Genomic DNA, 13,444 nt, shown 5'->3' with positions numbered 1-13,444 from the left:
CAGCAAAGACATGTTACACCCACAGTGTCAACTGTTTGCAGGGTGGCTAAGTGCAGGGGCTCTGGAGGGTGAAATCCTGGCTCTGCTACTCATTGCTATGGGACCTTAGACAAGTCACTTACTCCTCTGGACTTCACGTCATCATCTAAAAGTCTTGTTAGAATGAGTTAATTAATAGACACAAATTCCCCCAAGACAGGCCCGGAACACCACACACGCTCCCTGTCCTGGTTTTTATTACTGAAACAAGCACTGAGCTCTGAGTCAGAGGATGCCAGGCCCGGCCCTAAGTCTGGCCCCAGCCAGCCACATGAGCTCCAGCACTTGGCCTGCAGGAATGCCACTTCCTTCTTGAGAGAATGACAGCCCGAAATTCATGCTTTGGTGAAGGCTTTGGAAGGTTTTCTCGCTTCCAAAGCTGCCCAGTGTCACCCAGCAGGTTGGTTCTCAGTCTGCTCATTGGGGAAATGCCCAAAGCCTGATGCCAACCATAAAAGTGTGAGTGATTTACCTGTTAAAACTTCCGGTGCAGAGCTTGGCTTGTCCCTATCTGACCTGAAGGAGAGGCTCCATGGGAACACCGTGGGCTGAACACAGGCAAGACACACGGCCCTGCGGGAGAGGAGGGAAGGGTGTGGGGAGATGCACCGCCCAGCCGCTGCCTCATCTACCTTCATTCACTCAGTATATTTCTTTTGAGTGCCTACTATGCACAATGGCCAAGACACAAAAAACCAACCATAAGTAAAGAAATAGAAGAACAAAATAATCTCAGATAGTAATCAGGCTCAGAAGAAAATGAAACAGAGTGGTGAAATACAGAGAGCCTGAGAGGACCTCTGATGAGGTCAGTGTGAAAAGATCATTCTCAAAAAAGGCAACATATATTTTAGGCCGGGTGCGATGGCTCACACCTGTAATCCCAACACTTTGGGAGGCTGAGGCAGCAGGGGATAGCTTGAGCCCAGGAGTTCAAGATCAGCCTAGGCAACAGGGTGAAACACTGTCTCTACTAAAAATATAAAACATTAGCCGGGCATGGTGGCCCATGCCTGTAGTCCCAGCTGCTCAGGAGGCTGAGGTGGGAGGATCACCTCTGCCCAGGAAGTTGAGGCTATAGTGAGGAGTGATTGCACCACTGTACTCCAGCCTGGGTGACTGGAGTGAGACCCTGTCTCAAAAATATATACATATATATATATATATATATATATATATATATTTTTTTTTTTTTTTTTTTTTTTTTGAGACAAAGTCTTGCTCTTATCCTCCAAGCTGGAGTGCAATGGCGCGATCTCGCTCACTGCAACCTCTGCCTCCCAGGTTCAAGTGATTCTCCTGCCTCAGCCTCCTGAGTAGCTGGGATTACAGGCGCCTGCCACCATGCCCGGCTAATTTTTGTATTTTTAATAGAGACAGGGTTTCACCATGTTGGCCAGATTTGTCTTGAACTCCTGACCTCAGGTGACCCGCCCGCCTCAGCCTCCCAAAGTGCTGGGATTACAGGTGTGAGCCACTATGCCTGGCCTCAAAAAGATTTTAAATGATGAATCTCATGCCTATAATCCCAGCTGTAGCTGTAATATCAGTTACTCGGGAGGCTGAGGCAGGAGAATTGCTTGAGCCCAGTAGGCGGAGATTGCAATGAGCTGAGATCACGCCACTGCACTCCAGCCTGGGTGACAGAGTGAGACTCCCTCTCCAATAAATAAACAAATAAATAAAATGATGAATCTGTATTAAAGATTTTATTAACCCATTATTAGTGAGGGAACCAGGCAGAGGTTACAACCAGTTCAAAGAAGAAAGAAAGATACATTTCTAGATGAGGAATGTTCAAATGAATTTGCAAATAGACACCAAACTGGCTTCTTCCACAGTGGGGAAGGGAAGCCAATGGAACCTCCCCTGAGGAAATTTATTTGCATGTCCATAGGCAGGAATCGGTTGCATTGCCATAGGTTCTCTACAACTTAGAGCACTATAAAATAGCACAAAGGTGATGAAAGGCTGGAGTTAGACAGCAGGAAGCCTCTTCTCCAAACAATGCTTAGTTTTCCATTGAAGACATCAGTAACCTTTAAAAATAATCTTTTTGTTTATTCCAAATTTCTCTTTTTGCCGGGCACTGTGGCTCACACCTGTAATCCCAGCACTTTGGGAGGCCGAGGTTGGTGGATCACCTGAGGTCAGGAGTTGAAAACCAACCTGGTCAACATGGCAAAACCTCATCTGTACTAAAAACACAAAAATTAGCCAGGCGTGATGGCACATGCCTGTAATCCCAGCTACTCAAGAGGCTGAGGCAGGAGAATTGCTTGAACCCGAGAGGCGGAGGTTGCAGTGAGCTGAGATCGCGCCACTGCACTCCAGCCTGGGTAACAAGAACAAAATTCCACAGTAAAAAAAAAAGAAAAAAGAAAAAAAAAATAGCCACCACGCCCGGCTAATTTTTTAGTCTTTTTTTTGTAGAGATGGAGTTTCACCATGTTGCCCAGGCTAATCTCAAACTCCTAAACTCAAGCAATCCACCCACCTCGGTCTCCCAAAGTGCTGGGATTACAGGAGTAAGCCACTGCACCTAGCCCCCAAATTTCTTTATGTCAGGTAAAACATCACTGAGAGGTGACATTTGAACCAAGATGGTATATATGTCACGGAGTCCCACTGGGCATGGTGGCTTACGCCTATAATCCCAACACTTTGGGAGACTGAGGCAGGAGAATCACTTGAGCCCAGGAGTTTGAGACCAGCCTGGGCAACACAGCAAGACTCGATGTCTACAAAAAAATTTTAAAATTAACCTGGCGTGGTGGCACGCGCTGTGGTCCCAGTTACTCAGGAGGCTGAGGTGGGAGGATTGCTTGCACCTGGGAGGTCTAGGCTGTGAGCAATGATCATGCCAATGCACTCCAGCCTGGGTAACAAAGCGAGACCCTGTCTCAAAAAAAAAAAAAAAAAAAAAGAGTCCCACGCAAAGACCCGGGGAAGGGCATTTCCCAGCAGAGGAAATAGTGCACAGGTGCAAACAGTCAGAAATGAGTTTGGTGTGTGTGTGTTTAAGGACTCAAAAGAAGGTCAGTGGAACTAGAGCCAGTGACAGAGGGGCTGCTGGTGGGCAAAAAGGAGAGGGGCAGGCAGGAGCCACGGCCAGGGGTGCAGGCTGGGGTTTTACCGTGAAAAATGATGGGAAGTTCTGGAGAACTCTAAGCAGAGAAGGGAGAGGATCTCCCTTTTTTTTCTTTTTTGAGACTGAGTCTCTCGCTCTGTCACCCAGGCTGGAGTGCAGTGGCACAGTCTTAGCTCACTGCGATCTCTGCTTCTCAGGTTTAAGCGATTCTCGTGTCTCAGCCTCCTGAGTAGCTGGGATTACAGGCGTGTGCCACCACACGCCTGGCTAATTTTTGTATTCTTAGTAGAGTCGGGGGTTTCACCATGTTGGCCATGGCTGGTCTTGAACTCCTGGCCTCAAGTGATCCGCCCACTTCAGCCTCTCAAAATGCTGGGATTACAGGTGTGAGCCACTGCGCCTAGGGCAAGGATCTCACATTTTAAAAAGACTCTTTGGGCAGCTGAGACTCTAGTTATTTAAAATGACTACAGGCAAGAACCTAAACTTCCCACAAAGAAGTTTTCCTTAGAGGAGTTCAGGAAATAATCCTGAAGCCAGAAGTTGGAAAGAAAGAATGACAGGGAGAGATTGGCACAATGTGGAGCATTGAGAAAGCTCCTGCCTCTGGGAGGGAGTGAGGTTGGCTCAGCCACTCTTGGGAACTGGTAGAATCTACTAAAACTGAACATTCCTCCACCCTTTGACCCAGCACTTCCGCTCCAATGGCAAGGCGAGCACAAGTGCATCAGAGGATACGTGCAAGACTGTTCATAGCGGCGCTATTATTTCCTGTAACCTGGAAACCACCCAAATGCCTAGTTGTGGTAGAATGGACCCATTGTGGTCTATTACTCCAATGGAATACTGAACTGCAATGAAAAGAAATAAACTACTATTGGATGGGTACGATGGCTCATGCCTGTAATCCCAGCACTTTAGGAGGCTGAGGTGGGCAGATCACTTGAGGTCAGGGGTTTGAGACCAGCCTGGCCAACATGGCGAAACCCTATCTCTACTAAAAATAGAAAATTAGCCTGGTGTGGTGGCGCATGCCTGTAATCACAGCTACTCAGGAGGCTGAGGCAGAAGAATCACTTGAACCTGGGAGGTGGAGGTTGTGGTGAGCTGAGATGTCGCCATTACACTCCAGCCTGGGCAACAAGGGCAAAACTCCATCAGAGAGACAGAGAGAGAGAGAGAGAGGGAGAGAAAGAAAGAAAGGAAGAAAAGGAAAGGAAGGAAGGAAAGGAAGGAAGGAAAGGAAGGAGGGAGGGAGGGAAGTAAGGAGGCAAGAAAGGAAGGAAGGAAGGAAGGAAGGAAGTTAAAGTTAAAAAAGAAATATGAAAAGGCAGGAATGGGTGCTGCATTTCCTTCTAGGGCTGCCCTCATTGAGCCATTCGATTCCTGGGTGGGCAGAGGGCCAGGGCCTCAGGCCCAGCCCAGGGAGGCCAAATGCCAGGGCTCACGGTCTCCCTAGAGTGGGTTGGCAAAGAATGACAGGACTGGTTCCCCAGCCCGGAATCTAAGCTGAGCTTGCAGCCTTCGAGCTGGGAGGAGTTTGCGGCTGTCTGGCTGCCCCGCTTCATTCACTGAATTCAGAAGCGCCTGTGGGGAGCCTCTCTCATGGATAGCCGGGTACTCGCCCTGGGCTCTGCTGCCTGGACACTGAGCCCGATGCGGGATTCCTCTCCCAGCAGCAGGGAGGCGCTATTATTACTTGATTAATTTGCAAAACAAAAACCTGGCTGGGGCAATTGAAGGAAGGTTCTCCCAGGGTGAGTAAATCTGAGACAGGACCAGAAGAATAAACTTGGGGAAGAGTAAAGTGGCTGACTCTGGCGTTGAGCCCCGGCCTTGCCGGGGATCCCGACTCTGCTGTTACGCAGGGAATGCTGCCCGGAATCCACCGGTGGCAGGTGGGGGATAGACGGCTCTCCCCTGCATCTGATGCCTGCTTCTATTCTCCTCCTTGAGAATCAATTGGGAGAAAGACGTGGGTGTGGGTTTTTCCCCCTTACTTCTCAGTCCAGCTGGGGCAGACTGGGGAGACATGACGCTCCATCCCCCAAGCCTGAGCCCCCTCATGAGGCATCCAAGAGAAGGCTATGGGTCCCCAGGACAGGGCCTGGACCTCCCCCTTGCTCACCCGGCCCCACAAAGCCCCACTCAGCTTCTCCACCGCCTTCATTGTCTACAGACTTCAACCTCACAAAACGCCAAACAAAAGCCCTGCAGTCCACGGCCCAAAGGCCACAAGCCAGCTATTGTGACATTCAAGCTGGCCTGGGAAGCTTCACTTCCCACTCTCAGGACGTTTTTTTTTTTTTTTTTTTTTTTTTTTTGAGACGGAGTCTCGCTCTGTCGCCCAGGCTAGAGTGCAGTGGCCGGATCTCAGCTCACTGCAAGCTCCGCCTTCCGGGTTCACGCCATTCTCCTGCCTCAGCCTCCCAAGTAGCTGGGACGACAGGCGCCCGCCACCTCGCCCGGCTATTTTTTCGTATTTTTTTAGTAGAGACGGGGTTTCACCGTGTTAGCCAGGATGGTCTCGATCTCCTGACCTCGTGATCCACCCGTCTCGGCCTCCCAAAGTGCTGGGATTACAGGCTTGAGCCACCGCGCCCGGCCCTCAGGACGTTTTTTAAAGTATTTCTTAAAAATGCATCTCATCCCAGCACTTTGGGAGGCCGAGACGGGCGGATCACGAGGTCAGGAGATCGAGACCATCCTGGCTAACACGGTGAAACCCCGTCTCTACTAAAAATACAAAAAACTAGCCAGGCGAGGTGGTGGGCGCCTGTAGTCCCAGCTACTCAGGAGGCTGAGGCAGGAGAATGGCGTAAACCCGGGAGGCGGAGCTTGCAGTGAGCTGAGATCTGGCCACTGCACTCCAGCCTGGGCGACAAAGCGAGACTCCGTCTCAAAAAAAAAAAAAAAAATACATCTCAGCTGGGGAAGGGAGGTAGCAATTCTGTTGCCAAGGAAAATGAGATTCTGGCCAGATGCAGTGACTCATGCCTGTTATCCCAACACTTTGGGAGGCCGAGACAGGAGGATGGATTGAACCCAGGAGTTCAAGACCAGCCTGGGCAACACAGTAAGACCCTGTCTCTACAAAAAAAAAAAATTAAAAAATTAGCCAAGTGTGGTGGCACATGCCTGGGAGGCTAAAGTGGAATGATCACTTGAGCCCAGGAGTTAGAGATAACAGTGAAGTATGATTACGCCACTGCACTCCAGCCTGAGCAACAGAGCAAGAACGTATCTCAGGAAGAAAGAGAGAGAGGGAGAGAAAGAGAGAAAGAGAAAAGAAAGGACGGAAAGGAAAGGAAGAGAGGGAAGGGAAAGGAAGGGAGGGGAGGGGAGGGGAGGGGAGGGGAGGGGAGGGGAGGGGGGGAGGGGAGGGGAGGGGAGGGGAGGGGAGGGGGGGAGGGGAGGGAAGGGAAGGGAAGGGAAAATGAAATTTTCTCCTAATCCTTACATCAAATAACTAGCGACCACGACTCCTATCATTTGAAAACTCCTTGAAATCAAGCATCTCTTGGTCAGCTTGACCCCTAATTTGTTTTGTTTTAAGGACCCTCTAGAACAAGGAAGTCATGTTCTGTTTTCTCCCAACCTTCTGTAAATCCTTCCCAAGATGGAATGACTGGAATTCCAGAACCAGGGATGACTGGAGCATGAGAAAGGTGGGAGTGACTGTGGTCGGACCTCACCTAAGAAGGCCAGCCGTTCCCAAGGCATCCATGCCCCTGGGCCCATTGCCCACTTGGCCCCTCTTCCCTCTCAGATTCAAGGCTTCTGATTCTAGTGGAAGATAATTGGCTTCTTCAAGGAGTGTGGGCACACTAAGCATGCCACTGGCTTCTCCCAATTCCTGAATAAGGGACACTTACCAGGCAAGTGCCAGGGACCCCCACATCCTCAGGCCCGGCAGCTGTCTCCTGCCCTGGGAGAATTTAATCTGAAGCAGTTCCAAAGCACCTAAAGGAAACGTTGGCCCCTCCTCTTCCCCTCCAGTGCAGGTCTCAGGGGTCACTCAGGTGCCAGAAAACACAGGTGGGTGTCACACTCTCAGCTCCTCCCCTCAGCTCCTCCCCATCCCTCTGCATGGGTGAGATGAATTGCTTTAGCTGCGGGAGCTCAAAATAAGAATGCTGATCAGAAGGCTGAAGATGAATTGTTCTGCTGAGGCTGGAGCGAAGGCCCTCAGCTCCTGGGAGAAGCCTGTCTCTGTGCCCAAGGAAGGAAAGAAGCTGAGAAACTGAGCTTCACTGGAGGAACAGTCATGCTGTCTTGACGGGGCTTCCCAGAACCCTGCTCCAGGCCCCTCCTGGCAGAGTTCAAAAGGAGCTGAGGGGCCAGGCCTGGTGGCTCATGCCTGCAACCCCAACACTTTGGGAGGCAGAGGTGGGCAGATCACTCGAGGTCAGGAGTTCGAAACAAGCCAGGGGAACATGGCAAGACCCTGTCTCTACAAAAAATTTAAAAACTAGCTGGGCATGGTGGCACACACCTGTGGTCCTAGCTACTCAGGAGGCTGAGGTGGGAGGATTGCTTGAGCCCAGGAGGTTGAGGCTACAGTGAGCCGTGATTGTGCTACTGTACTCCAGCCTGGGCAACAGAACAAGACCCTGTCTCAAAAAAAAAAAAAAAAAAAAAAAAAGACCAGGCACAGTGGCTCATGCCCATAATCCCAGTGCTTTGGGAGGCCGAGGCAGGTGGATCACCTGATGTCAAGACTTCGAGACCAGCCTGGCCAACATGGTGAAACCTCATCTCTACTAAAACTACAAAACTAGCCAAGTGTGGGGGTGCATGCCTGTAATCCCAGCTACTTGGGAAGCTGAGGCAGGAGAATTGCTTGAATCCAGGAGGCGGAGGTTGCAGTGAGCCAAGATTGCACCATTGTACTGCAGCCTGGTTGACAAGAGCAAAACTCCATCTCAAAAAAAGAAAGACCAGGCGCAGTGACTCACGCCTGTAATCCCAGCACTTTGGGAGGCCGAACTGGGCGGATCACTAGGTCAGGAGTTTGAGACCAGCCTGGCCAACATGGTGAAACCCTCTCTCTACTAAAAACACAAAAATTACCTGGGCTTGATGGCAGGCGCCTGTAATCCCAGCTATTCGGGAGGCTGAGGCAGGAGAATCACTTGAACCCGGAAGGCGGAGGTTGCAGAGAGCTGAGATTGTACCATTGCACTCCTGCCTGGGCGATAGAATAAGACTCCATCTCAAAAAACAAAAACAAAACAAAACAAAAAACCGGAAGAGGAGATTAGGGCATGGACATATTCGGAGGAATGACCATGGGAGGATACAGGGAGAAGACGGCCAGCTGTGAGCCAGAGAGAGGCCTGCAGAGACACCAGCCCCGCCTGCACCTTGATCTCAGACTCCTCGCCTCTAGAACTGTGAAGAAATCAATTGGTGTGTAAGCCCCAAGTCTGTGGTACTCTGTCATGGCAGCCCTCGCAAACAAATACCCCTGCAAAATGAAGATTTAGGACTAGATGGTTCCTAATATCCTCTGCAAGTGGAAAAAAAAAAAAAAAAGTCTTGATTTTAACTATTCCATTTTATCTGTGTGTATCCCTTTCTCCCCCTGCCCCAAATACTTGCCATTATTGAAAGTCGAGGAAGTTAGGCACAGTGGCTCATGCCTGTAATCCCAACACTTTGAGAGGCTGAGGCCAGCGGACCACCTGAGGTCAGGAGTTGGAGACCAGCCTGGCGAATATGGTGAAACCCCATCTCTACTAAAAATACAAAAATTAGCAGAGTGTGGTGGTGGGTGCCTGTAATCCCAGCTACTTGGGAGGCTGAGGCAAGAAAATCACTGGAACCCAGGAGGCGGAGGTTGCGGTGAGCCAAGATGGCATCACTGCATTCCAGCCTGGGTGATGAACGAAAAGCCATCTCAAAAAAAAAAAAAAAAAAAAAAAAAAACCCAGAAACTAATTATCTCCCAGGTTTAGAGGCCAGAAGTCCAAAATCCAGGTGTCAGCAGGGCCACGATCTATCTAAAGACCCCAGGGGAAGGTCGTTCTCTGCCTCTTCCTAGCTTCTAGTGGCTGGTGGTGGTCCTGGGTGTCCTGGGCTTGTGGCTGTGTCACTCCCATCTCTGCCTCCATCACCCACACATGGTGTTCTCCCTGGGTGTCTCTGTCCACATTTTTCTCATTTATTTATTTATTTATTTATTTATTTATTTATTTATTTTTATTTATTTTTTGAGAGAGAGTCTCACTCTGTCACCCAGGCTGGAGTGCAGGGGCTCTAACTGCTCAGATTACAGGCATGAGCCACCACGCCAGGCCCAAATTTTTCTCTTTTTATAAAGACTCTAATCACTGGATTAGGGGTCAGCCTAATCCAGTATGAACTCACCTAACTTGATTGCATCAGCAAAGACCCTGTTTCCAAATAAGATCATATTCTCACATATCTGGGATTTGGCTTTTTTTTTTTTCCTTTGAGACAGGGTCCTATTCTGTCACCCAGGCATGAGTGCAGTGGTGCAATCATGGTTCACTGCAGCCTCGACCTCCTGGGTTCAAGCAATCCTCCTGTTTCAGCCTCCCAAGTAACTGAGAATACAGGCACACACCATCATACTTAGATGATTTTTAAATTTTTTTTAGAGACAAAAGAGACCAGAGGGGCCAGGTACAGTGGCTCATGCCTGTAATTCCAGCACATTGGGAGGCTGAGGTGGGCAGATCATTTGAAGTCAGGAGTTTGAGGCCAGCCTGGCCAACATAGTGAAACCCCATCTCTACTAAAAATACAAAAATTAGTCAGGCATCACGGCACATATCTCTAATTCTAGCTACTCGGGAGGCTGAGGCATGAGAATCGCTTGAACCCAAGAGGCGGAGGTTGCAGTGAGTCGAGATCACACCACCGCACTCCAGCCTGCGTGACAGAGCAAGATCCTGTCTCAAAAAACAAACAAATAAGAGAGAGAGACCCGAGGTCTCTGAGATGGGTTCTGTACAAAAGACACCACTATGTTGCCAGGTTGGTCTCAAACTCCTCGGCTCAAGTGATTCTCCTGCCTCAGCCTTCCAAAGTGCTGAGATTACAGGTGTGAACCACTGCACCCGGCCTATTTCTTTTTTTTTTTTTTTTTTTTTGCGACAGAGTTTCACTCTGTCACCCAGCCTGGAGTGCAATGGTGCGATCTCTGCTCACTGCAACATCCGCCTCCTGGGTTCAAGCAATTCTCTGCCTCAGCCTCCCGAGTAGCTGGGACTACAGGCGCCCACTACCACACCCGGCTAATTTTTTGTATTTTTAGTAGAGATGGGGTTTCACCATCTTGGCCAGACTGATCTTAAACTCCTGACCTCGTGATCCACCCACCTCGGCCTCCCAAAGTGCTGGGATTACAGGCGTGAGCCACCGCGCCCGGCCCTGTTTCTCTTTTTAACTCATCTTTTTGTTGACCCACTTTTCCTTTAATCCCAAATTGCTCGGGATTTATCATGAGCCGCCTCAGAAGACATGGGGTTGGAAGTGGAGACTCAGTGTGGTGCATGGAAGCTGGTTGTCGCCAGGGTCTGTTCACGCTCAGGTGAAAGGCCCTCATCACACCAAACAGAAGCAGGCAGGAGCAGAACACACAGCTGGTGAATCCCTCACAGGCCCTGGAGGAGGCCCGCATGCCCTGGCCCACCTCATAAGGCCTCAAACAGGAACGCCAAAGCCAGGGCAAACATCACTGGTACACAGCTCACTCAGAGAACCTGCAAGGACCACCTCGGAGTTACTGTTTAAATCTTAAAAAGAGAAGAAGAAACAGGAATTGAAAAACAGGTTTTCTTTCCTATTCTGATACCCTAAACCCCATTCCTCCTACACACACACGCACACACCTATAAACATAGCCACAGACATCTCTACACACACACCCTGAAACCCACCTACACACACAACCCTATACAAAACTCTTAGCCTATGTCCCACACACTCTTAGAAACGCACGCGCGTGCACACACACACGCAGTAGGGACTCCTGTCTTAGATAGTTTTAGAGGAAGCAATTTCATCGCAGTCTTTCCAGTGGAAATCAAATTTCATTTCTCCATTTGGGAAAATCACATTTTCAAAATCTTTTTTTTTTGGGGGGGACAGAGTCTCGCTCTGTCGCCCAGGCTGGAGAGCAGTGGAGTGATCTTGGCTCACTGCCACCTCTGCCTCCCGGGTTTAAGTAATTCTCCTGCCTCAGCCTCCCGAGTAGCTGGGACCACAGGCGCACGTCACCACGCCTAGCTCATTTTTTTGTGTGTTTTTAGTAGAGACGGTGTTTCACCGTGTTAGCCAGGATGGTCTCAATCTCCTGACCTCATGATTCGCCCGCCTCAGCCTCCCAAAGTGCTGGGATTACAGGCATGAGCCACTGTGCCCGGCCAAGAATAGCTTTTATGCAATAGTTGGAAGCCGTGAGAATTGGCCAAGTCAGCCCCGGCACGGTTTTCCCCATGGTTTTCTTAGTAACACCTTCCTTCTCTTGCAAATACCCACTGAGCTGGTTTTTCAAAAGCAGAAACCACTGACTCACTCACTGGTCTCCTTTGATACTTAGAGGTTAATGATTAATAAAAATATACACATTGATTCCAATTGCCAAGCTTCCCAGGTCTTTTCATTGTGTCCATATTGGTGAGATCTGGCACCATTACTTACCACTTTTATGAGGAGGAAACCAATATTTAACCAAACCATTACCGCACTTGCTGAAGTTCCTCCTGATCAGTCAGTTACAAAACACACACAACAACTAGACACTTCTTTGCCTGAGAGGCAGAAGGTGAATGGGCAATGCACCCCGATGCTGAAACACGGTCTTTTTTTGCTCAGTTAGAATCATGAGACCCGGCGCGGTGTCTCATGCCTGTGATCCCAGCACTTTGGGAGGCCAGGGTGGGTGGATCACCCGAGATCAGGAGTTTGAGACCGGCCTGGCCAACATGGAGAAACCCCACCTCTACTAAAAATACAAAAATTAGCCAGACGTGGTGGTGGGTGCCTGTAATTCCAGCTACTCGGGAGGCAGAGGTTGCATTGAGCCAAGATCGTGCCACTGCACGCCAGCCTGGGCGACAGAGCAAGAGACCCTGTCTAAAAAAAAGAAAAAAAGAAAAAAAAAAAAAAAAAGCAGCAGCATGATTCAGGCCAGGCATGGTGGCTCACACCTGGAATCCCAGCAGGATTTGTTGAGCCTAGTAGTTCAAGAGCAGCCTGGGCAATAAAGTGAGACCTCTGTCTCTACAAAACAAAATTTAAAAAACTCACCAAGCATAGAGTGCTAGGCTATGGTCCCAGCTATTGGAAAGGCTGACGTGGCTGAGGCAGGAGGATCACTTGATCCCAGGAGGTTGAGGCTGCAGTGAGCCATGATCATGCCACTGCACTCCAGCCTGGGCAACAAAGCAAGATCCTGTCTCAATAAATAAATAAATAAATAAATAAATAAACAATAAATAAATGGGCAGGGTGGCTGCAGTCCCAGCTACTTGGGAAGCTGAGGCGGGAGGATCACTTGAGCCTGTGAGGTTGAGGCTACAGTGAGCCATGATCATACCACTGAAATCCAGCCTGGGCAACAGAGTGAAACCCTGTCAAAAAAAAAAAAAAATGAAAAGAGAGAAAGAGAGGGAGAGAGAGAGAGAGAAAGGAAGGGGGGGAGGGAGGCAGGGAGGAAGGAAGGAAGGAGGGAAGGAAGGAAGGAAGGAAGGAAGGAAGGAAGGAAGGAAGGAAGGAAGGAAGGAAGGAAGGAAGGAAGGCAGGCAGGCAGGCAGGCAGGCAAGAAGGAAGGAAAGATTTAATCCATTCTAGGAAGGAAGTTCCCTTCTCCTGGAATAGAATGAAAGTCTTTGCCCGTCCTTGCCCTGGAAGGAGAGGAGCCAGGTTTTCTGCTGCTAAGAACTGCTATTAATGGGCTGGCCTCCTCTGAGTCAGCAGGGTGCTGAGCGCCTGACTTGAGCATCTCATGCAGAAGTTCTTACCTGGGGTCCACCCTCAAAGGTACATGCACGGAATTCATGGGGTGCTTGAAGTTGGATGAGGGGGTGGAAATTACATCTTTTTTTTTTTTTTTTTTGAGATGGAGTCTTGCTCAGTTGCCCAGGCTGGAGTGCAGTGGTGTGATCTTGGCTCACTGCAAGCTCCGCCCCCCGGGGTTCACATCATTCTCCTGCTTCAGCCACCATGCCTGGCTAATCTTTTTTTTTTTTTTTTTTTTTAGTAGAGACAGGGTTTCACCATGTTAGCCAGGATGATCTCGATCTCCTGACCTCGTGATCCGCCCGACTCGGCCTCCCAAAG

General features: G+C 49.6%; 1 protein-coding gene across 3 annotated transcripts in view; it reads right to left on the bottom strand.

Annotated features, from left to right (window-relative positions):
* C1H1orf127 (chromosome 1 C1orf127 homolog) overlaps window positions 1-7,183 on the bottom strand; it is a 37,587-nt gene extending 30,404 nt beyond the window's left edge. For 2 of the 3 annotated variants that reach the window (XM_015151046.3, XM_077974330.1), the window contains exons 1-2: window positions 7,006-7,183; window positions 512-612 (exon numbers count right to left, since the gene is read on the bottom strand). In XM_015151046.3, coding sequence (XP_015006532.3) covers window positions 512-612; window positions 7,006-7,031 — 127 coding nt within the window. In that variant the 5' untranslated portion in view covers window positions 7,032-7,183. The remainder of the gene's footprint in view (window positions 1-511; window positions 613-7,005) is intronic. The other variant, XM_077974324.1, reaches the window with a different exon arrangement.
* Window positions 7,184-13,444: the final 6,261 nt, after the last annotated feature.

Source organism: Macaca mulatta, chromosome 1 (assembly GCF_049350105.2).
Source record: "Macaca mulatta isolate MMU2019108-1 chromosome 1, T2T-MMU8v2.0, whole genome shotgun sequence".
Taxonomy (NCBI): domain Eukaryota; kingdom Metazoa; phylum Chordata; class Mammalia; order Primates; family Cercopithecidae; genus Macaca; species Macaca mulatta.
Note: the sequence above shows the minus strand (reverse complement) of the source record. Positions and strands in the feature narration are given on the sequence as shown.